At 41.1% G+C, this 25,765-nt stretch overlaps 1 protein-coding gene across 1 annotated transcript in view; it reads right to left on the reverse strand.

Moving 5' to 3' along the window:
* The window catches only part of ETS1 (ETS proto-oncogene 1, transcription factor), a 128,828-nt gene that overhangs the window by 92,774 nt on the left and 10,289 nt on the right, over window positions 1-25,765 (reverse strand). The window contains exons 2-3 of the mRNA XM_008074216.1: window positions 22,163-22,245; window positions 8,010-8,154 (exon numbers count right to left, since the gene is read on the reverse strand). Of these exons, the coding sequence (XP_008072407.1) occupies window positions 8,010-8,154; window positions 22,163-22,231 (214 nt within the window). The 5' untranslated portion in view covers window positions 22,232-22,245. The remainder of the gene's footprint in view (window positions 1-8,009; window positions 8,155-22,162; window positions 22,246-25,765) is intronic.

A 25,765-nucleotide genomic window follows, 5' to 3' on the forward strand; every position in this document is an offset into this window, starting at 1 on the left:
AGCGGGGCCTGACGCCAGCCCGCGGCGTCCAGCGTCCCCAGCCCCCGCGCTTGGAGCTCCCCAAGAGGGGTCAAGCTGCTCGAATCAAATAAGAACTCGGTGCCCTAGGGACCTTTTCCCAACTCGGACTAAATATTTGTGGTTTGAAAAAGTTGAGAGAACTTTTTTCTCCCCAGCCCCCTGGGAGTTCCAGTGCAATGCTGTTACTTCCTAGGATTTTTGAGCAGCAGCAAATTAGAGGACAGGCACGCATTCTCCTTTTAACGCCACCAACCCTGCCTGCAGCCTTCCGTTTCTCTGTCTTCCCAAGGACTGGGAGCGGTGATTTACATTTCTAAAGGACTTTACCATCCTCACTTCCCTGGGGCTCTCTGGTTCCTAACCTGACTATTCTGCTCTTTCCAGTCCTCATCAGGCTTGCCACTCCTTTCACTGGTAAAATGAGGCACGATGGAGGGCAAAGTGGGCAAATGTCAAAGAATTAGCCTTGAGCAAGGTGAGAGTGGGCTAGACTCAGATAAGAGTGGGCTCACCCAATTTCACACTCAAACCATGCCGACAAGAAAAAGGTGGCATGTGTAGGCTACTCATTAACGGGCCAAGGTTTTTTAAGTATACGACCCCCATTTAAGGGGCACAGGAACTCTTAGAAATGAGTATATTCCATCTGTTAAAGGTGAGAGTAAAAAAGCTCAGAGGACTTCACCAAAGCCATGGGGGTACTAGGCAGTGCTGGCCCTTAGTGTTTGGACTTTATTTACTGGAAGTTTAATTCCTGATCCCAAGGCATGTTCTTGCTCTTTCTCCCATACCAGACTAAACCCTCTGCTTGGACTCAACATCTATCAGGTTATACTCAAAAACTTAAACCAACAGTTCTTGTTATCTGACTATTAAATGGCACAGGCTCAAAAGCACCCAAGGGAGTCAGAAGTGAGAAATGGCAATGTAGTGCAGGTAAACGGGAACAACTTCAGTCCACAGTTGATCAGAGTAGCACCTTCCACTTAAGGAGAACAGGGACAGGCATTCGTAGAACTCACATAATTGCAGCCGGGCACGGTGGCTCAAGCCTGTAATCCCAGCACGTTGTGAGGCTGAGGCGAGAGGATTGCCTAGGCTCAGGGGTTCGAGACCAGCTGGGCAACTTGGTGAAACCTCATCTCTACAATAAATAAAAAAATTAGCCGGGCATGGTAGCGCGCACCTGTAGTTCTGGCTACTTGGAAGGCTAAGGAGGAAGGGTCACCAGAGCACAGCAGGTCGACGCTGTGGTGGCCGTGAGTGTGCCACTGCACTCCAACCTGAGCAATGGAGTGAGACTCCAACTCAAAAAAAAAAAAAAGAAATCACATAATCAGATGAAGAAAAGGATACAGCAAGTGTGCAGAATATATATATATATATTTTTTTTTTGTACGAGGATTCTCTCCCTAATGCACTACATGAGCTAGGTCGACCCTGCTTTCCTTCCTCCAGCGTTTCCTCCTGACAACCTCAGGTCCTCTCAGAGGTGGGGACATGGCAAGACTTCCAGCATCAAGCTTCTCTCAGTGCTGTCCCTGAGAGTGGCTTGCCAGGGCAGCCAGGCCCCAGCACTGGCCTTCTGTGAAAGACCAAAATCTAAGACAAGGTTACATCTGGCTCTTTCCCATACACCACAATTATCAAGTCAGAATCTGAGAAGATCCACGTTTTCCTATCTCCCTTAGTGTTTAGACTTTATTTCCTAAAAGATGTTTAATTCCCTAGTCTTGTGCTAGAGAATAGCTGCACATAAGTGTCTTTTGAAAATTTAAGACAGTTCCACATTGAGCTAGAATATTGAGAAAATAAAACCGTGCCTCTTTGTTCTCTCACTTCCTGCTCCTTTGGTCGCTTTCAAGCCTGTTCTATTTCATATTCAGATTACAAGAACTGTTGGTATAAGTTTTTAAGTATAACCTGAGAGGTGTTGAGTCCAAGCAGAAGGTTTATCCTAGTATGCGGGAAAGAGCAAGAACATGCCTTGGGACTAGTGAATAAAACACGACTGATACTGGGGTCCCCGATAGTGTTCCTAATCCGCTTCACCTGGACTACCTGTACTTCTTCTCTGAGAGGAATAACCAAACCTCCTCTCAGGGATACTATTGGTCCAATATTGTAATAATCTAATATGACAACATACCTAAAACACACATCACAGGATCAGAACTGTTTCAAAGAACAAAGAACCTGAAACAGGTCCTCTAGAAAAGAAAAGCACATCCCGAATGAGAAAAGAACAGATATGTGCAGCAGATAGAGTTTAAATCACCATTTTGTAAAACCACAGGGCCATCCAAGATGGTCAGCTAAAAGCACAAACCGGCTATGAGAATAAACATTTCAGAGCAAGGTGAATCTCCATTTAATGAGTCTCTCTGGCATTCCCTTCATGTTCTCAACACTTAAAAGCCAAATTGGAGGCATCTGTTTTTCCTGCTGAAACTTCCCACCTGGTTGTAGATAGGCCTTTCCAAACATTGGCCCAGGTTTGATCTCTCCCAGCCGCTGGACCGTTTGAGAAAGCCCCAGGAGAGACTAAGAACCCCCGACGTTCAACACACCTCCCACTTGAACTTCTAAAGTTTATTTGGGAAAGGCATTTTTAGTTCCATCCTTTTGTTAGTAAATCTGTTTTTGCAGTTTAAAACAGTGAGATCCAAAGTCACACATTTACATTGCCAAACTTTATGTCATAAATAAGTCTAATATTTTATATGGAAATCATTTGTTCTATTATGTAAATATACACTCACGTACACACTTGGATAAAAGTTGCTTTAGAAAATGAGTCTTCCCCTTTCTCTATGTATCTTCTCAGTATTCAGTATGTGGAGTGTACAACCAATCAATGGGTCACTTTCTGACATTTGTGGACTCCCAGTATGCACTATGGGACAATGAGTCATAACAGCAAATATTCATATCGTGCTTGCTAGATGATAGCATTGTTTTATGCTTTGCATATGTTAACTTAGTGGTCCTCAACGTGTGATCTCTGGATCAGCAGCATCAGCAGCACCTGAAAACTTGTTAGAAATGCAAATTATTGAGTCCTAACCTAGACCCACTGAATCAGACACTCTGAAGGTAGAACCCCACAACCTGTACTTTAACAAGCCCTGTGGTGATTCTGATGCACCCTGGGAGTTTCTGGTCCAATAGGTCTGGAGTAAGACTCAAGAGTTTGCATTTCTAAGCACGTTCTGAGATGATATTGATGATGCTGAACTGAAGACAATGCTTGGAGAACCATCAGTATAGATGAGGAAACTGAGGCACGGGTATTAAGCAGTCTAAGCACACAGAATTAGAAAGAGCTGATGCAAATACAGGGAACCCAGCTGAAGAGTCTGAGTTCTTTCCTATTACACTATGTAGATGTCCTTATGAAAAACGGGAAGTGGTGGGTAGGCTGTGAATGTAATTAGGTGAGGGCTTTACTGTGTTTAGTGACCAAAGACACACCAAACTACATTATACAAAAAGAGTATCATCTTGCTTCTCAAATCAAGCACACAGAAATGAGTTGGGTTTACTATGCTCTATAGCCACAGACTGCAGCTCTAAGCAAATATTTCGCAAAAGTGTGCTTTGGTCACATCACATCCATAAGTTCGACTGTTCAAGTCACATCCATCCTTAAAATGAAAAATAATTTGACACTCTATCACTTTGGAAGAGCACCATGTAAGCACCTTATGTTCTGATAAATCTTGTGGTCATTCATGACCATAACTGTGAGGTTGAAATAAAATATGTACACCTGTCACTAATGGATGGATAGTGGCCTTGTGTCCTGGATGATCAACTGGATCCCTGATGTCAGTTTTCTAGTTCCCAGTGGAAAACGGGCAATTCATGACTCCAGCTAGTTCTGGGCACCACTCGAAGCTCACTGCTTCTCTCTGAAAATGGTTTGTCATTATGCTGTCACTTCTCAGCAGGACTGTGAATAGGAACTAGTCGTGATAGTTAATGACGGTAAAACAGTCTTAGAGACAGGGAGCAAGAGACTGACATTTTAAAAAATGATTCCTGTTATGATGGTTGAGGGAAAGAGCTGAAGTTGAGGGACAGAATAGAGGAAGGGAACTGAGAGGAGGCAGGGTCAGTGGGCTCCACTCCAGTCAGACTATAAACAGTAACAGACATTTCAGCCGTGTCTTGTGTAAGAGGCTCCATTGATTCACAAGGTTCCCTAACAGAAGGATGACGAGAAGCTGAGACAGAAAGGGCCCATTCATTCATGCAGAACATCAGTTCTCAGCCCCCATTGGCTCTCCCTAATGGCTCCAGGCTGATAGGGAGGAGGAGGAAGAGGCGGACGGGAGGAGGAGATAGAAATGAAAGAAAATGATGACTACAAGATTGTCATGAAGAAATGTACAGCTGCACAGGCAATTGCATGCAAATGTGGCTTCCCTTTTTAGCTGTATAGTTAATGTCCTCAGAGTCATCTATTTTTCTCTTTCATGTCATCTTCCCTTCCTCTTCTTGCCTTGTCTTTTTCTGGGTGCTCCACTTCTTTTCCCCGTCCCATTCAACTTTCATCTTCTCTTCCCATGATTCTCTACCTCTCTACTAACATCCACCTTCATTTCCTGTCCATTTCCACAATTCTCTCTCCCTCTGTACCCCTTGTATCATCTATTTTGTCCATCCAGTTCCCGGCTGACCTTGGTGACTGAGTGTTCTCTCCCACTCACCTGATAAGGCTTTCCCTCATTCATATTTTCTCTCAGGTTGATCCTCTCTTCCCCCTGCCCTCTCACCCTGCCTCCACTTGCCTTTTCCTCCTCCTCAGCCTCTGCTCCTGCATGAATAGAAACAACATTCAGATGGAGGCAGCCATGAGGGGCCTAATCATTCCTTGATGGCCCCTCCCATCAGTATTCCACACACTGACAGATGCGTAGTCCTTGGAAAAGAAGTTCATTCATCCCTTCTGAGAGCACAAACGTGAGGGGGAAGCAGGGGTGGGCAGTAGCCATGAGACGGAGGACGGGAAGGAAACTGAAGTTATAAATAGGATAAAAGAAGATGAAAAAATGTAAAGTATTTTTTTCTTTCTTTCTTTATATTCAACACATCTCCAAGGAAATATGCCACAGCTGGAGAAATCATTGGTTGGTCTATGTCTTCATCTCTCTTCCGTATAACCCCATGATTCCCTTCCAAATGACACCCATCATTGAGGGGAGCTGGACAACAGCCCAGAATTAATCCCAGCAACTTCTTCATCTGGGATGTTCAAAAAGCAAACAAAGGGCTGGAAAGGCTCAGGATTCTTGCCAGACATTTCCATCAGAGGGAGTCTAGGACAGTAGGAGCTACAACCATTACATTTGTGAAGAGATCGCCACCAACTGGTAGGGACCACACCCCCATGGAAGCTGTGTACCACCTCTGAGCTGCAGTTGCTGCTGACCCAGGTTATTCTAGGAATGGTTATTATATGCTCTGATCTTCTCATCCTACCCAAAAGCCACAAGGATATTCCAAGCTTCCTTCTTGCAACAATAAAATAGGCTGTGGGAATAAGACTATGTTATACTGCTGTAAGTTCTTGCATTTTAAAGTAGGTTCATTCTCAGGGGTTCTTCATGTGCTTCACAGATACTGTCTCATTGGCCCTGAAATAAAAACACTTTCACCTTTGAGAACCTTGACAAAGAGGAGAATAAAAAACCATCTCTACTTGGGAGTTCATGTACTTCTCAATTAAGAAAGAGAAGAACCATGTTTCTTCGCTATGAAGAAGAGTCCTTGTGATCGTGAGGCCATGGGCAAGTGTGCAGATGGCCTCAGCCATTAATAAGATGTAACTTGTTGCAAGCAAATATACCATCTAGAGCTAAAAGTGTTAAGGCAAGGCAGCTTTCATGTCCATTGCACTGGGAGACTTAAGCCTTGTGGAATTAACAGGATTCAATAATTATATGAATATAAACACAAACCATTTTAACTTTTACTAAACAAAATCTATTTTGTTTAGAATTTTAAAGGATCACCTTTTTCATGTCCTCAAATTTTAAGTCCTTAAGTCTAACCCTATGAACAGGTGCAAAGCCCTCCCAGCCTCATTATGAAATGGGTAGATAGCTGAGACATTTGTATTTATGCTTGGAGAAACTGAGATATCAAGCAGAAAGTGACAGCATACATGTTATTAGGTTGGCAATCCAGGGTGGTACCAAAAAATACCTCAAAGTTTAATGGCTATTGAGTCAAGGGAATACGGAACACAGAATTGATTTTGTTCTGCCCTGGAGAGAAGCCAGGCAACTGGAAAGCAATTCCCCATGTCTGCCCACACATCACAGATACACCTACCGAGTACCATAGCATCTTGCCCAGTGCCTTTCTATTTCTGATGAACAATAACACATGGACAACATAGCAAACGTTTATTTCGCCACTATTATAAAAGTAATGTTGGATAAAAGAGTTGTGTGGGGTAAAAGAGCAGAACCAAACAGTTGCTTTCAAGTTTGTTTCCAGTGACTGCCGCCCCCGCCGCCCACCAACATGCCTCACCCAGGTGATTCCTCAGATTACATTTTCCCACATGTAAAAGTAATGACATTTCTAATGCTAAGAAGTCATCCTGTGAGACACAGATTTTGACTGGCTTTTGGTATTCAGAAACATTATCATAATATGGTCTCATAGAAAAGTGGACTTGACCGGGCTCGGTGGCTCAGTCTGTAATTCCAGCACTTCGGGAGGCTGAGGTGAGTGGATTGCCTGAGCCCGCAGGTTCGAAACCAGCCCGGGTAACTTGGCAAGACCTTGTCCCTATAATAAATCAAAAATTAGCTGGGAGTGGTAGCTCGCACCTGTAGTTCCAGCTTCTTGAAAGGATTGCTGGCACCCAGCATATTGACACTGGAGTGGCCATGAGGGTGGCATTTCACTCCAGCCTGGGTGACAGAGTGAGATACCAACTCAAAAAAAAAAAAAAAAAGGAAAGAAAAAAGTGGACTTAATACCTAAACCAATCATTTCAGAATCCCCAAATTCAAATTTAACATTTTGTATTTTTAAAAAAAACTAGCAGGTAAGCTAAGATTAATGGAATTTGTGAGGAACAGTGACTCCCGAAAACAGATAGAGGTAAGGACTTTGGGTTTCTCCAGTGCTTGGGAAAGTAGATCCATTAATCCAAGGGAGCTCTGTGGAGGAGCTTGACTCCTGTTCACCAGAGGGCAGCACTTTAACCAGCAAGTCAAGGGAGAGAAGGACAGAAGAAAAAGAAGTCAGATGGCCATGGACAGACAGGTAGTGAACAAGGGAAACAGATGGTGAATGAAAGACATCATGTTCTGAAGAAAGTTAAATAATTCACACACCTCTCTTTATCCCGTTCAGACTTCTTTTTTTTTTTTTTTTTTTTTTTTGAGTTGGAGTCACACTCTGTCGCCCAGACTGGAGTGCAGTGGCCACTCCCGGCCACCGCAGCCTCGACCTGCTGGGCTCCGGCGATCCTTCCGCCTCAGCCTTCCAAGTTGCCGGAATTACAGACATGCGCTACCACACCCGACTGATTTTTTGATTTATTGTAGAGATGAGGTCTCGCTGCCCAGGCGGGTCTCGAACCCGCGGGCTCAGGCAATCCACTCACCTCAGCCTCCCAAAGGCGCGGGATTACAGGCCAGACTTCTTAACTGCAAAACTTCTAGGCTTTTTGTCAACAGCCAAAATGGGTAAATGTCCGGAAATGCACAGTAGGCAGAACTATTTACAAAATGGAGACCTAAAGCAACCTTTCTTGGGCCCATTCCTAGAGTTTAGTCTTCCTGTCAGGGAATAAAATAACCCCAAAATTATGGAAAAGGCCTGGGACTTTCCACTAGAGAACAATAGCATCCGTACCCGTATAAACCATTGCAGCTGTTGTTTCAAAGAATGCCACTCTCATCAAATTTCCATTGTCCTTCAACTCCATCCTCACTCCCAGTTTTTGTTTACATTCCTACCTGAGCCACAGTGTTCAAGACCAGTAGGAACTTCCTGAGTGGCCATTTCATCCCAAAACGGGTAGCAAGGTCTTTGCTGGAGATAATTGGACTGGAAACCACAGGTCATTAGAGGATCTTCATAAGTGTTGCTAGGTCCCTGCCTCTGTGACCAGGAAAAAATAAAAGGAAATATATTAGAAGAAAAGCCTCTATAGTTCTATGGAGCCCTAGTGGAACGGAGACTTCATATTATCCAATCATAGATAAGTAGGAATCATCTGTAGATGATAATGGAACAGAAACAATTATTGACTCCCCACCAACAACAACAAAAAATACACAGAGAATGAGAAGAGTTTCTGACTTAAACTGTGTACACATTTTTCTATATCCATTTTTTTCAAGCATTTGAGAACTACCTTTTCTAACCTTTAAATAAGGACCCGTGGTTAACAGCAGGGCAGAATGTTGATCATCCTACATTTATATAATCCTGGCACTTTTAAAAATGTTATCTTACTCTGTAAAAACACCATGAAAGAATATTCTTGCAAGACTTATTCCAGTATCATAGAACTAATAGGAGACAAATACCAAAGGAAAAACAAAAAATGAACCTACATAATAAAATTCACCTCATTTTCCAGTTAATCAGTGTATGAAGATCTTAAAAACACTGATTGCTCGACAGGAATTGATTGTTTCTGTCAATATCCAGGAACTTGTGTAATTCTTACCAGTTTTATGAAATCCATAAAATATAGTATCCTCCCAGTACTCTCTAAGGAAAACAAATGTGTTATATGGAAGCCATGTTTTGTAGTGTTTAAACCCCTAGCCTCTGAAGCCAAGTATACACAGATTCAAATCCTGGCTTCACTACTTTACTAATGGGGAACCTGAGCCTCTTCCTTAATCTAAACCTCTGACCACTCAACTGTAAAATGGGAATAACAGAAGCTAGATGCCTGTAATCCCAGCTTCTCAGGAGGATAACTTGAACCCAGGGACTCCAATACCAACCTGGACAACATAGCAAGACCATGTCTCTACAAAAAAGGGGGGAGTAATAATACCTACCTCATAATGTCATAAGGTGGAAGAATTGAATAAAATAATGTATGTAAGAAAATTATATATATAAAGCAAAATAAAATAAAAAATATAGTTAATAAAATTATGTGTTATATGTAATGCAAGTAATAAATGATATATGTGAAGCCTGGTCCTCAATACAAGGTAGATATTATTATAAAATAGAACACCATTAACATTCCTGGTATTGGACAAATAGGTTAAAAATTAAAACACAAAAGGAAAAGCAGCAGATTCATAAAACAAAGATTTCCTGAGAAGAGGAGTCTAATCTACACTAGCCCATTTTCACCTCGTTTTTATTCCTACTCTCTTATGGCCCGTACACCTCCACAAAAACCCCAATTAGAAAAAGCAAACTCTGCTAGAATTTGGTGCAATTAAATGTATTGACATTAAGACACCAATACTCGTAGTTCCCAAGATGGTGTCTTCACCTCTAAAGAGTAGCTTGCAACCCCCAATAAGACCCTCTCATTGGAGAAACTCTTATGCCCTCTCTCCCTTTAAGCACACAAGAATTCAACACTATTATGTGAAATACAGTTACTCACTAGCTATTCTCTCTCTCTCCTAGTTTGCAATGGTCCATTCACTTTAGCTCAGTAAAAATAATAAAACAGAATATATTGGCAGAGAAAAAAAGACAATGGAACCCAAAATGCAGAAGAAGGTTTTATGCATATTTTTAAATCTCATTAATTTAGGCCTTGCTTTCTATAATATATATACAAAAAAATCATTTATACTAGGGCTGGATGAAGTTTACTTTGGGCTTGTTCATCCTGCAACAGTGTTAAAAGTGCTGAGGATATAATAACACCTGTGTGACTCAATGGAGGCATCCTGAGCTGTATATCAAAGGCTGGCATCCTTCACCAACTGCTGCCAGTCCTTGGTGAGCACTATGAGGATGTAAATGAAGCAAAGACAGAGTTGCCACCTATAAGTGTTTGGAGCCAAAAGATTTAGGGAAAGCATCAGCAACAACACACGACCAAGCTTTGACCAGAAAATATTTCCTTAATTCGGGCTTCCAGCCATTTTGCTGACATTTTATTTAACACTGCAACCTCCTGAAACAACTACACTGAGTCCTTCTTTTCCCAACAATAAACAGGTCTTCAACAATACTTTGAAACTGAATCAATTCAAAACACATTTCCTAGACTTTTAAATCAAGGTATGTGCTTTCAATATCTATTCCTGTCTTTTCATTTTTTGTTTTAGAGTCTTTCTCAGAATTCAACGTCAAGTATGAGAATTGTAGGAATAGGGTCTCAAGGGAGAAAATTCTGATTCTAAATGATACGAAGAATGCTAAGTTCTCATATCTGCCTTCTTTTGAGACAGTTTGTATGGTTAGCTGAAAACAAAAGATCCTCATAAAATGGTAGTAGACTGTGCATAAGTCGGGTCCTTGTAAGCAGCTACCTTGTGACACATACTGCTGGGTAGGTAGGAACCTAAGAACTTGAATTTAAATTTTACAGTTTAGGTTTTCTCTGCTAAAGAAAGGACAGTCACTTGAAGGCAAGGTGTACTATGCAAAAAGAAGTTGAAAAAAAATTACCTGTATGCAATATGTTGAGCACAACAGGAAGACAGACAATTGGCTAGTGGGTAGGTATAATAAAGTGATGAGGTTCCAGACCTGAGTGATGACAGCACCTGGTCTTTTAGTAACAAGCATGTACAGTGTCAGCTTAAATTTACATGGTTGACTTTTTCATAGAGTCTCTCCTGCCCTCAGACTGGGTTCTTTGTCAACAGGAATAGTTCATGTTTAATTTTATAAATAAAACTCTCTAGTATTTTAAGACATTATCTCCTCTGTGGCTGTCCTTAATGGAGCCAGAGGACCCTATTTTTAAGAATGAGAAGGTGATAATGCACCAAACCACCGTAAACATGGATGCTCCTGAATAGCCCTTCATGGTTTTGTCATCTACACATCTGTCTTTATTAGACATTTCGTAAACTGACTTAATTATTTCATAGAGTATGAAAATGATATTTTTACTCAAGAGAACCACATCACCCATTCCAATTCATTATGAAACTGTCTCAGTTGAGGAGAAACAACCAGGTTATTAGCAGGTCAGAAATCTGGGCAGCCCCCCTCCCCACCCCCATACCTCATTGCCTAATAAAGGCACCACCCAGCACAGGTTCCTGACCAGTGTTTCTCTTCATCGACACCTTCCTTTCCTGGCTGCAACTGGAAGTGAATTGATGAGACACAAGCAGCACTCCCAGTGTCTGTCACAGTTTTAAGGGCCATCCAATGAGTTTCCACGCATTCATTCCACCAGTGGTTGTTGAAAGGAACCAACATACATCATACACCTACTTTGTGCCTGCTGGCATACTAAGCATCATACAGAAGCTCACCACAATCTTGGAAGATTAGTATTTTCTTTTTTTGTCTTATTAATTCGGGGTTAGGTATATAAATGTTCATTATGCAGGTACCCTTGTTGATGAGGTTCACCCCCCTACCCTGGCAGTTTCCCACTACTACCATTCTCCCCCCACTCCCCTGGCAGTTTCCCACTACTGTCAATCCCTTTCTTATAATTTTATGATAATTGTTCAAGGTCCATTTATGAAGATTAGTATTTTCATCTCCATCTTACAGAAGAGCAAACTGAGGTTTTAAGAGGGCAAGTAAGTTTCCAAAGACCATACAGCTAATAAAATAATAGAAACAAAATTTGAACCCAGTTCTATTTTACTTCAGACTTTTTCTGCTTCATAGTAGTTTACTGTTCCATAATAGGTACTTGATGAATTATAGCAATATGCATACATGAAGCTAACATATCTGGTGCACCCAGTCTATGTCAAGTATGTCAGATGCTAAAAATACAATATGAGCAAGAAATAAACCATGCCCTTAGGAACATACAGACAAGTAAACAGGAAATTACGCCAAGGAACTATGACAGGATTAAGTACCAATGTGTGAAGGAAGGAGAATAGCAGCAGGGAAGGCTTCCTGGAGGAAGCAGCCTAAGCTAATAACTGTAAGGTTGAGTAAGATTTGGGCTAAAACAGCGAGTGAAGGGCCAAGAGAACTAAAGAATAGAAAGATAATACACCCAAAGATTAAAAAAAGAACATATACAGCCGTGAAAGGAGGAATAAGGAAGATTCAGGTAGGTGCTACAGCGAACTAAAGACCATGGCTTGGTGATGCCAAGCATAAGGTCAAGGCAAGCTCATGGGCAATGAGGATGATTGGAGTATAGGGTAAGTGGTGAGCATTCAAGCTGGAGGGTGGGGTAAGACCACAGAGTAAAAAGCCACAAATGCCAGGCAGGAATCTGGCCCCAGGAGAAAGCCACTGGAGGTTGTGTTAAAGGTACATAACATGTTGAATCAATATGTTCTAGAAAAGCTCACTGAATAGTGCTAGGTGGGATGGACAGGGCAAGGGCAGAAGGTGAGGAGGCTCGTGTAAATCAGTAGCAGCACCTTGCCAAGCCATATTAGGGTCTGAGGCAAAGGGAAAAATTAGTAATACTCATCCTGACTTCATTTAAAATTTTGATTTTTCTTTCCCATAAAACATTTGCATTAGTTCTGATTTTTAAAAAGCCTAACATTAAGCTATTACTTTGCTTGATTACAGTTTGGAGCACCCCACGGGAGTGCCTCACTCACCTCACCATAGTCCAATTACAAAGAAAGAGTTGGAATAGGGTCATGAGTAGAGTCATGAAGAGGAACCCAGAAACATAAGAATCAACATGACTTTATGACTGGCTGGATGTAGGAGAGGAAGGGAAGGAGGGAAGTCTAGAATGTCAACACTCAGGCCGCTTGCTGTCATAATAATGAAAATGGTGAGTCTAAGTAACGTAAGTAAGGAGGGCAGGAGGCAGTGTCACTTTTAGGTGCATTTAGATGGAATGACAGCAGAGAAACTAGGGAACCATCCATCATCCGGTGGATGCATGGTAGGGGAAGATAGGAAAGAGTAAGTTAGATCTAGCAGCAAAAGGGATCTAGTTGGAGTCAGGCAGGAATCTGGCATTTCAAATGAAAAGGAAGAAGACTAAAAATGTATCTGTAAAGTTGGCAATAATTAAGAGAAGAATGAGGGAGAAAAACACAAAAATTACTAGTTGAAAACAGGAAGAAAAAGAAAAAAATGTCCAGGGTCATGGAAGCCAAGAGCAGAGCAGTAAGCAGCAGGGGTGGTGAACAAGTGGCTGCTAAGAGAAGGGTAGTAGCCAGGTAGCCATGGATTGATGGGGTAGTTCAGGAAAATACACATTTCTGCTCAGCTCCATCACATACGTGGTGATAAGCAGCAGAGGAAACAGCACAGCTCTCCTTGTCCTCTCGGAGAGAGGCTACCAGCAGACATGAGCTCACAGTCTAAATGCTCCACCTATCTGATCTTGGAAACAAATGAAATGGAGTCCTGGAGGACTGGAAACTACTAGGACAACAAACACACACTTGACCCTGCTCCATTCTGAGATGAGCCAGCCCTAGCAACTACCACTCAGCCGACCACATCCACCATTTTTGCAGGGAAGGGCTCATCAGTTTGTGACTTCTCTCTAGAACCACTTCCCAAGGCTTCAGAGTCAGAACTTGGGCCTTCCCAGCCCACCTATCCTTCTCCATCACGTTTGGTCCCTAGGACTTCTTCTTCACCTTTCTCCTTCAGCCCAGCCAAATCTCAAAGTCATTCCTTTTGCTCATAGTCTTCCTTCTTTCTTCCCCCCTACAAGCTCCCACAAAATTGGAAAAGAAGGAGAATACTTTGATGACAGCAAATCACAAGCATATGTAGTCTGTGTGTCTGTGGAGGTGTGTGGGATCTATTCCTCCAGTTAATTTCTGTCTTTAGCTGAGCAGTCTTCAATGTCCAGGTATTGTCTAGTAGCTCCCTTGTTACTAGCCTTCTGTGTGTGTGGTGCAGTGCATAAACTCTGTGCAAGCAAATCTATCTTTTCTTTGGTTGACTTCAAGAATCCTAGGGTTTAGCCTTATTCCAGGGCCATTAACATATAAGACATAATAAATATTCTTAAATGCTGTTGCTTTTCAAAAAAAAACGAAGCCAAGTCAACACCGTGGGGAGTTAGTACAGTGATATGCCATCCACAGGGATAACTTTGTATTGTTTTCTAGGAATATCATAGATGTTCATAAACTCCAGCAGAAAGATAGAAGACAAAAAATCTGGAAGCCTTGAGTTCAAGTCTAGCTCTACCCCTAAGGAGCTGGGTAAGCTCTGACCTGTCCCTTCACTTTTCTAAGCTTTTGCTTCCTGAAGAGGTCAGCCTCCCTGGTCTCCAAGTTCCTTGCCAACACTGTCTTGTTTTTGCTGATCCATCTGCATTCTTTCTCCTGACCTTGTGACTGACAACCTTCATCTAATAAACAGCCACACCAAACTAGAGAAGCCCACAGAGCCAAAAGTTGTCAGTCACTATGTGAATTCATGATATACAGTGTCCCATTAAAATATATTAACATATCCAGGTTTGATGGCTCAACCTGTAATCTCAGCACTTTGGGAGGCTGAGACAAGTGGATTGCCTGAGCTTGCGGGTTCAAGACCAGCCTGAGCAACTTGACGAGATCTCGTCTCTACAATAAAAATAAAAATAAATTAACCAGGCATGGTAGCACACGCCTGTAGTAGCTGTGAGCGTGCCACTGCATTCCAGCCTGGGCGACAGAGTGACACTACAACTCAAAAATATATATAAATATACTGTTTATCTTCACTCATTCCTAAAGCCATGCTCCAACACTGTTTTGCCACTACTTTCCCCATGTTTCAGCAGAGCAAAGTAAAGCTCAGGAAGAGCCATACTACTGAGCAGTGACAGGGGCTCTCACATGGTAGAGTTCAATGCAAGCGTGTGCAACACGTAGATCATTTCTCAGCTTAAACACTTTCACTTTGTTGCATGCAGTCACCCTTAGACACAGAGCTGAATAACTCTACAGACTTCTAATTAAGTCTAGACTTCCTCATCCTCAGAATATGCTTGGTGAGCACACTGATTGTTGAACACTTTATGAAAAAGCTGTTTTGGCAATATTAAGGAGCAGCGTTGCTCAGACAGTATGTGGCCTCAGAAGGACACGGTGGGAGAAGGGAGGTTTCTGGGACACATCTGTTCAGAGGACACATTTGTCCGGCTCTCTTGAGAGGCAGAAGGAAAGGAGGCAAAGCACAAATACTCCCCAGCCTCCGAAGTATGACCATCAGAAAGGAGGGAGGTGAGGGTGGTATAGCCTTCAGGAGAGGCAGAAACAGACAAAATAGGAAACTCTCAAAGGGCAACTTAATTTTAGACTCAAGGTCGGGAAATTCTTTTTAAAACAATAAGAATGATGAACTTGGGCCTTGGTGAAAGTGCAGGCCTGACACATTGCAGGTTTCTGAGAGAGAAAAAAAATCCAAAGCACAGGAAGACGGCTGTAGGGTAGGGGATATCTAATTGTGCTCTTAAAGCAAAGCTGTTCTGAGCTTCCATATGGACCGACCACCCTGGGCAGCACACTAAGTTGGAAGTGATACAATCAGCACCAACACTAGTACTCCTCATATTAGCCTGAGATGACAAATGCCTCCATTCAAAACCAACACTCAGCTGAAACATGGCTAAGGGACAGGAAGGAGCTGGAGCCTTAAACCAAAACCCTGGGAGCCTATGTTTGACACTCTTCTGCTGAGAGGTCTTAGGTGAGATACGAATTTTTGTCAGCCTCTAGCTCTGCAGATCCCCTAGTTACCCTTAACTTAGCATGAAGACTTCAGTCTACTGGCACCATTGGTGACAGCTTTAGGCATCCATGGGATGGAAATGGAGGCTGAAGCTGACTCAAAACTTTGTTATGGGACATGGTTGGTAGAACTTGCCATGGCCAAAAGACTATCCTGATTTAGGAAGTCCATTTTGAACAAGGCATATGAATACATGAATGAAAATATGGTGTAAGTTCTCATATCACCAAATATCTAAAAAAAAAGAAAGAAAATTTGTAGTAAGAATTGCTATGATCTAAATGTGTCCCCCAAAATGCATACATTGAAACTTAATCACCAATGTGATAGCATTAAAATGTAGGAGCTTTGGTAGGTCGTTAAGTCATGGGAGTGAATGGTTGGCATTAGGGCCCTTTTAAAAAGACTTGAGGGAGTGGATTTGGCCCCTTCCATGCCTTCCACCATGTGAGAACACAGCATTCATCCCTACCAGAGGACACAGCAACAAGGCGCCATCTTGAAAACAAATGAGAACTTTATCAGACACCAAACCTATCAATGCCTTGATTTTGGACTATTTTTTTTTTTTTTTTGGACTTTTGATTTGTACTTAGAGATATGAGTACAAATAATTTTCCTAAACATTATGTTTCAGTGATCTCTCCAAGGGTAAAGCCATCACCATCCCAAGCAATAAGAAAAATTTTTTGGTTTTTACTTAGATTTTACATTTGTTTCTGTGTGTTCCCACTTCTTTAATTCCAAATACCTTACCCATTGCTCTCTAGAATTCCTAGAGAGAAAGAAAGGGTGTCTACACTAAGCTCCATGGTAGCAAGAACAATTGCTGCATAAGAAGTGCAGAGACAGCACAGTGAACAGTGATAGTTCTGTGAACACATGCAAAAGGCTGGAGCCCTGGGGCCTATGGGGTGGAGTGAAGAGTGTACCAATAGCCAGAGCTCTGGGTAAGAAGGGTTCCCAAGGAGGCCCAATTAAAGTGCAATTACTCAAGATAAGAGAACCAGGTCTGTTTACACAATGGGGTTGTAAACCACCAGTTCCTGACAAAGGAACTTTGATCTGGTGGCAAGGGAGCTGTTTCTCATACAGGGTAGTGATGTAGCAAGGAGGTTTCCCAATGAGGATGTCACCATCTTTACCCCAGTAGCCCCATCTTGTTCTGGCCACACCCTACTATGGATGACAAGTAGAAATCATCTCCACTTCTCTACCCAGGCATTCATCTAACACAATCAAAAAGTCTAGAATAAAAAGAGACAAGACAGTGAGTAAAAAGAAAAGATCATTAACTGAGGTCATCTTTGTAGGGACACCTGACAAGCATTTTCTCATTGAACTATCACAGTGACCTTCTATGGTAAGTTATACTCCACCTATTTTACAGATGAGGACACTGAGATTCAGAGAAGTTAAGTAATTTGCCCAAGGCCATATGGTTAAGAAGTAACAACAGTTTAACCCCAGTCTTTCTGCCTCTAAAGTCCAAGTGTTTTCCACTGTAGTTGGTTGGGACCCATTTCACAGCTTCATGTCCTAAGACTAAAAGCTCCATCTGATGTCTGGTGTAAAGGAAACAGAGTAAGGTGGGTCCCCTTCTGCCTCACCAGAATGCCTAAAGATGGAAATAGAGTTCTATGTATCAATCAATCAATCAGTCAGTCATTGAAGGAAGATAGAACACGTATAAAAGATGATTTGTCCCAAAGTCTCCATGACAGGGAGCTATGTCTGAGGGCCGTAGCTTGGAGCTCTTTTTTGCAATGCAGGTACCTCAGCCTCATGGCCAAGTGGCTCTTCCTTGTAGGCACAAACAAGAGGTTCAGCCCACCCAGCAAGCACTCAAATACCAATGAAACTGCACAGGAGGGATGACAGCCAATGTTCAGAGTCAACCAACAGCTAATCGCTTCCCTGAAGTGCCTCTCAAGCTGACATCCAGCACATCCCCAGGCATATTTCCATGGCCCTGATCATTCTGTGATCATATGTCCGCGGTAGCTCTGGTTTCATGTCATTTTAGTCTGCACAATAAAAGCAATTAAGTGTCTAATAAATGGAATCCCATTTATACATCTTTGAAGAATTTTATATCATAAATTTACAAGTTGAAAAAAGTCTTTTATTGGATAGTTTCTGAACCTCTGTTTTCATTTGGAAAATATAGCCACCATATTTATGAGAGAAGCATATTTGATCAGGAGAGAGGGGAAAAAGTGGTGAGTTTTTAATGCAGTTTCTCCATCCTCAAATGATCAGGGATGTCCCCATACCTAGAGTCTTATTGTAGGAAATGCTGGCATTTTGGAATATTCATTTAGCCACTTGGACATCACTGCCTTTCACGTGATCTAGTGCTCTGGGCAGCCACTCTTGCCCCAAGAGTTTTGGGAGATGCATTACTATATCTCCCAACTACTAAAGTTTCAAGAGGAGGTGAGTGAGTTGTACTATCCCTTCCTCCAAACAACTCAAGCTGCTTCTGAAAGCCCGCATGGCCCAGGGGTCATTAATCCCCTGGGGACCTCCTCCACACATCTTCCTTACTGGTGAAATAGTCCAGGCCTGCAACATGTTTAGTCAAATATAAAAGCAGCCCAGCCTGCTCACTCTCGGCCCTCCTCAGCCAGGCCAGGGCAGTGTGTAAAAGGGAGAATGATGCATGAGAGGACAAAAATACTGGGCTTGCAAGGGACTTCCAGGGCTCGCAGAGGGCTTGGGCTTGCCAATGGAGCATAACAGGAAGGAGCGCTTCCTCCCCTTGGATGAAAGGGTCCCTGACACACAACCCATATAAGTACCTAGGAAAGTCACCCCTCCCACACAACGGCCAGAAAACTTCCAAAAGTGTTGTTTCTCTACCTTCCCAGCTGTGACATCACCTCATTCATTATAGTCTCCTGAGGGGCTGACCTTACAAGCGGGAAAACATGTGTCCTGCCTTTGATAAACTGACCCTGAGGCAGAGAATGTGAATTCTGTATAAAATAGTGATTACTTGAGAGTGGCATGGATTTTAAGAACTGTGTCCATGATTATTTTCAAGCATTCTTCTAAAGCAACAAATAACCAAATAATGCTAATGCAACCTCTAATTTACAAATAAGGAATCTGACATGGCAATCTTTAGGCACTAGAAAGTATTTGCATCCTATTTTAGAAGATTGTTTCTTGGCTTAATGCAGCATGATAAATAGAGCCCTTTGGAGCAGGGAAACATTCTCACTTTCTTCTTTTTTTAGATTTCCTTTTCTAAAACAATAATGCATAAGTAACCAAAACCTGTTTAGACCAGTCTATACACATAGTGCCATCCTACCTTCAGACTTGACCTATGACCACTCTAGGCCAGGGTTTCTCCACCTCAGCACTATTGGTATCTGGGATTGAATAATTCTTTGTCAGAAAGGACTATTTTATGTATTGTGGGATGTTTAGTTACATCTCTTGCCTCTACCCTCTGATACAGTAACACGCCCTAAATTTTGTCAACCAAACATTGTCTCCAGAATCACCAAATATCCCTTGTGGGACACAATCACTCCCTGCTGAAAAACCCACTATTCTCATGGTTTTCTTTTTATTCTCTAACCATACCTGAGACAGAATTTCTTTTCTTGGTGACTCAATTTAAGCAACCAGAGACTAGAATACCAGTTAGGAGGTCTTGGATTATTGGATTCAGCTTAGCCTCCAGATAGGGAAGCTCACACCGGTAACCAGGGGCTTTGACTTTTTCTTTTCTTTCTTTTTTTTTTTTTTGAGTTGTAGTCTCACTCCGTTGCCCAGGCTGGAGTGCAGTGGAACACTCACAGCCACCCCAGTGTTGACCTGCTGAGCTCCGGTGATCCTTCCACCTCAGCCTTCCAAGTAGCCAGAACTATAGGCGTACACTACCACATCCGGCTAATTTTTTGATTTACTGTAGAGATGAGATCTCGCCAAGTTGCCCAGGCTGTTCTCGAACCCATGGGCTCAGGCAATCCGCTCACCTCAACCTCCCAAAGTGCTGAGATTGTAGGTTTGAGCCACTGAGCCCAACCAGCTTTGACTTTATTATCTGGGAAAATTAATGAAGCTGTGCTCACTCTTCCATGAAATCTTAGATTGAGATTGAGTGTTAGGTTTGTTTGCTAGTATCTCTGGTGCCACTGTCCCGAGGTTATATTTTGTAGGCAATTTCCAGAGTCTCCAACTATTTATTACAGCCCAATCTAAAGTTAGAAGTCATCTGCTAGAGATGATTTCTTGAACTTGAGTTTGAACTAATTAGTGCAATTTATTTATTTGTTTTTATGTTAGAGAAAGTATGTGAAAAAATTAAAGAACTTTGCTTGCTCTATAGTTCTGAAAGTTTTCCTAACTAGCTCCAGTGATGGAGAAGCCAAGGCCCAGAGAGAAGTTACGAGTGAAAGTGCTGGAACAATAATGTTGTAGTTCTCTTATGCAACCTTCTAGTTTTACCCAAGCAACTTTGAAAATTGCAGTGAAAAGGATCTCACATGTTGATAATGTTTTTCAGATCTGGCTGTTGGGGGTGGGAGTAAATGGGTTCTTTGTTTTTAAACCAATAGAAACCATTCAAAATTCACTAAAAATATTCATGGTGTTGAATTGGAAGGAGGAGTCTTTAGTTGAAAAGTATATCATTACAGTAATTTAGTTTGGGGTTTTTTGTTTGTTTGTTATTCCCTTACAATTTTGAGATGCCATGTCTAGGATAACATTTTGTTATACCTGCAACTTGTATATTTATCATTTTTTTCAACATCTAAAATAAAATAAGTATATATTTATGCATTCCTTTCTTAGCCAGGACATTTGTGCATTCCTTTCTTAGCCAGGACATTCATCTGGTTTAATTTTATTGCAATATTGGTAAAGAGAATTAATATGGGCTGATTTTAAATCTTCTTTTCCAAATCAATGACACATTGTGCCCTAAAATCACAATACTGTTCTTTATTTTAACAAATCTTTGCAATATCATCTTTAAGAAAAATGTAGTGTAATTTGTGTTGAACTTAGATGATAACCTCTATGTGAGGAACAGGAGGAGCCTTTCTCTGGCAATTTTTCCAACCTTATTTGACCTTAAACTGTAAGTCCTTTGGCAATTTCTGCTAAGCTAACATTAGTGACTCCTTGTCTGAACTTGTTATGTGTATGGGGGGGTGTTGGGAGGTAGATATATTTCTGATGTAAATTATGATCTAAACCTTTTTCTGATTCAAATTTTTTGGAATTGTGAGTGAAGCTTACATAAAAACAGAAACCAGTTTTAAAGAAGAAAAATGTAGAACCAACAGCCATTGAAGAGAGATGTGTTGATCATCTTTAAAAAGTGTCTTTTTCCTTGAACATAGAATAGCTTCTGAGCAATTATTATTTTTAATAGTACAGAAAAGACTTTCAAACAATTCAGGTTTTTAAATATACAATTACAGTGAAAGGTCATAGTTAACTTAAGGGTTCTAGTGTCAAAAAGTATACAAAATCTCAGACAGGTCAGAGTCAAAGACAAGTCAGAAAGGAGCTCTGACTGATTAGTGTTTATTTAGACTCACAAATGTTAATAATAATGATAAACTTATCTGTCCACTCTCAGAGTAAGTAAAAGAAATTCAACATGTATAATAGCTATCTTGTGTAGAACATAATCGAGTTTAAAAAGAATAGTTAATGATCAATTACAGTATTATAAGATTGCTTAGATCATAAATTGTTAAGAAGTTTATTGAAGCATTCCTACTGATCAGCATATAGCTTGGGAAAGGGTCTTTCACCTATGTACAAAAAAAACTTTAGTCCCATTTTGAAGTTCTTTCTACTCATCTTATTCTAGGATTTATGAAATTTTATCATAAATACTTTGTCACATTCCATTTTCACTTTTAAATTCTAAGATGAAAAATTTGTGCTATTTAGCTTTTAGGACTGAGGCCAAAAATAAGTCAAATTATAATACAAATAGATGTAAGGTATATCAATATGTGAAAAATCTTTACCAAAAGATCTGAGCAGTGAAAATCAACTGACTTTAACTGCTCATCATATCTGAGCCATATTATCTGAAACTCAAACATACTAAAAACACTTCCTCAGCAAATCTATCAGTCTTGGGATTTTCCTTTATATGCTAATAAAATGACAGATAATCTCACAGTTGAGATCCTTCAAAAGATTCAAAGTTGATTCCAACTTTGGAGTTCTTATTTTTCTGTCTAAGAGAGATCAGGGTACGAGAAACAAGAGGAGGACAGAAGCCTGAGTGGGCGGTGGGGGGGGAGGAGGGACCACTACTCACCACCACTGCAGGACGAGTTGCTGAGTAAGGGACAGGGCTGTTCACAGTGGAATTCACAAAGTAGCTCATCCTGCTCTCAGCACCTGTGTGGGAGAAAGCGTTCACTGAGCCTCAGGGTACACTCAGGTATGTGGATTAGAACCCACCGACACAAATCTTAGAACTGGGAGTCTCCTTAGGAACCAACCAGTTCTCCTCTTTGTGTGGCAGAGAAAGAAACTGAAATTCAGAAAAAGTGACTGACCCCTAGCACAGAGTGGCAAGACCTCAGACAGAGCCCATTCCCTGGTTACAAGGAAACATCAATAACAGGTCATTTCTGCATGCTGTAGACAAAGAGCAGTGAACACCTTTTGTAGGACTTCTGGGCAGGGGCCAAGTCTTGTGTGTCTTTTAAAATGAAATCTCTTTCCACACATCACTCTCCCCCGCTCCCAGTCAGACCTGGCACATAACAGACACATAATATACAGTGGAGGTGTACATTAATTGATAAAGGAATAAATAGAGTAAGGATTGGTGAAAGGAAGGATGAAAAAACTCTCCTGAAGACGCACATCAACCAGTACCCCAAGACACAGGTAAACAGAGAAAACCTGCAAAAGGGATTGAACATTACTCAACTTGAAAAAAGAACTATTAAATAACTCTTGTTGAGAGTTATTATCTACATTGAAAGTTTAAATGACTAGAATGCTTGAGGAATGTTCTGGCTGAAGGGATTTTCCAGCTAACTGCCAGTCATCATTATATATCTAACATTTCTGTTGACCTGAATGATTTCAAAAGTGCCTTATTTCACACTTTCAAAAAGTTTTAGAAGATTAAATTCCTAGGCATATCATTCAGAGGGCAAATTCCTATTGCTAGGAAATGACATTACAACATTGTTGCTTTCTAGTTTGTATTTGTCTCTCTTTTTCCTTTATTCTTATTAATATTTTTTAAAAATTGACTCATTTCAAGAAAAACAGAGTACTAAAATATGCTTTATGTTTAATTTGCAGTTTTTGTTCACTGTCTTGATACCATATGACAGTCAATGTGCATACTTTCTTTCATATGAAATGTATTTAAACGATAAAGTTAATAAGCATAAAACTATACTGCCTAAGGGGTACAATCACAAAGCCACTAATATCCTGCCCCTGGGAGATGTAAGGCTAAAAATCTCCTGAAGACAACTTATCCCAGAACTATGCTTTTTGTTTTTAGCGAAAATTTTGCCTTTTTAATGATGTATTTTCTCCTAAAGGTAGAACACAGTCAAAATAACATTAATTAAAAAAAAAAAAAAAAGCTAAGGGCTCTGGATAGCTAGGCTATGTTAGTCAAGATTTTGTTCTCTAGTTTCTGCAGCAAAATGGCCCCCGGGAAGAGTTCCTCAGAGGTAAAGTTGAATAGTCGGAAAAAGTCAACATGTTCTACTGTAGAGTCATTGTTAATACTTGTATCAGTGGTCACCTGTTCAGTGTTTGTTTCTAAAAAACAGTAAGCAGGCCAGGTTTGGTGGCTCTTCCTGTAATCCCAGCATTTTGGGAGTCCGAAGTGAGTGGATTGCCTGAGCCTGTGGGTTTGAGACCAGTCCAGGCAACTTAGCGAGACCTCATCTCTACAATAAATCAAACATTAGCCGGGCGTGGTAGCGTGCACTTGTAGTTCTGGCTACTTGGAAGGCTGAGGCAGAAGGATCCCCGGAGCTCAGCAGGTTGACGGTGGAGTGACCGTGAGCATACCACTGCACTCCAGCCTGGGCGACGGAGTGAGACTCCAACTCAAAAAACAACAACCACCACCAAAAAACAAAACAAAACAAAAAAAACAGCAAGCAGTCAGTGTGTGTCAGATTCTGACCTGGGCACTGAGCCTGAAATAAGACTAAGGTGAATATGACATAAATTGTGGATATGTCCTGGTCATACACTGTGCGGATCACCTCTATGAGCTTGATGGCCCCTTTACCACTGAAGCATTTTTTATTTTTAATCTTAAAATTGAAAAATCCTTATACATTATCATCAAACTCTATATCCTACTTCAAAGTTTTTTTTTTTATCTACTTTGATATCTTTGGAAGAGATTTAAAAGTTAATAACGTTGATTGTGCCACACTGAGAATGGCCTAATCCCAATCTGATTCCCTAGGGTTTTGCGGGACAACTTAGACCTTTTGGAAATAAATATCTTTTCGAATTTCCCCCAGGGATGGGAGAGTGCTGCTTTGTGCCAGTCACTCAACCCTCTGATTTTCTCTGGAAAAGCTCCACAGATCTCCTAAGTCCTCACATACCTCAATTTCAGTAGTCACTCCTTAACCACGGTGGATATATTCCAAGACCCCCAGTGGGTGTCTGAACCTCAGAAAGTACTGGATACAATATATATTGTGTTTTTTTCCCTATATATACATACCCATAATAAAGTTTAAATATATAAATTAGGCACCTTAAGAGATTAACAACAGTAATAAAATAGAATAATTATAACAATATGCTGTAATAAAAGTTATATGAATGTGGTTTCTCTCCCTCTCAGAATATCTTATTGTACTATACTCACCTGTTTTCAGACTGTGGTTGATCAACAGTAACTAAAATCTGTGAAAACAAAATCGAAGATAAGAGAGTACTACTACTCATTCACCAATCACGTAGTAGGCCTTTTTTGTTGGGAACTTGTTTATTCATTCAGTAAAAACTATTACATGCCTTCTATGTGTCAGGCACTGTTCTAGGTACTTGAACAGTGCCTTAACACACTGTTAAACAAAGATTGCTGATCTCATGGCCCTTAGATTCCATCAGACTTGGGATAAAGCTAAGAAAGACACAGTTTCTATCTTTGGGCAATGGAGAAGACAGACTCACATATGTCTATAACATAATGTGATTAATAGATAGCCAACAATACGGAAAAAAAAATAGGAAGCAGTCAGTTAGCTGGGTGTAGAGAATAGGAAATTATGGAAGATTTCAGAGAGCAAGGTGTGACCACATGGCCCTATAAATCATCCCTTGATTCCCACAAGCATCAAAGGACCTTTACCCTTCTGATTGCCTATTTAACTTACACATTTGTAAGAGAAAGGACTTTTGGAATTGGCAGCCACGTCCTGGAGCCCATCTCAAAGACACCAAGAATTTCTGTCTGCCAGCCAGACAACACTCCCCCTCATAGCAACACACTTGGAAAAGGGTTCAGTGGAAATATGTTTTCTCTTCTAACTGACAGAGTCAGGGAGGAAACCTCTGGCCCAACATCTGGTGCATTCTGTGCTGGATTGTATTCTTGAAGCTATGACTATATGAATGACACTTCCCCTGGGGAAAAGCCCTTTGCCCAGAGAGGAAGCTGACAAGAGGGAGTTGCCAGGGCTCTCAAGGGCTCTCATCTCAGGAAATAACTCTGGGACAGAAATGGATTGCTTCTTTATTATTTTTTGGAGAAAGAAAAAAAGAACTCACCCCTTTTCCACTTGTAGATTGTGACACAGAACAGCTGCTGGAGACATAAACCCTTTCAGAAGAAGTAAAAGGAGTGTTTAGGTGTTTAGGTGTTTGTGTGTTTTAACTTTTTGGCCAAAGAGAGTTCCCTCCCACATGA

The sequence above is a fragment of the Carlito syrichta genome, unplaced genomic scaffold (genome assembly GCF_000164805.1).
Source record: "Carlito syrichta isolate Samal-C Ts95f unplaced genomic scaffold, Tarsius_syrichta-2.0.1 Scaffold316376, whole genome shotgun sequence".
NCBI lineage: Eukaryota > Metazoa > Chordata > Mammalia > Primates > Tarsiidae > Carlito > Carlito syrichta.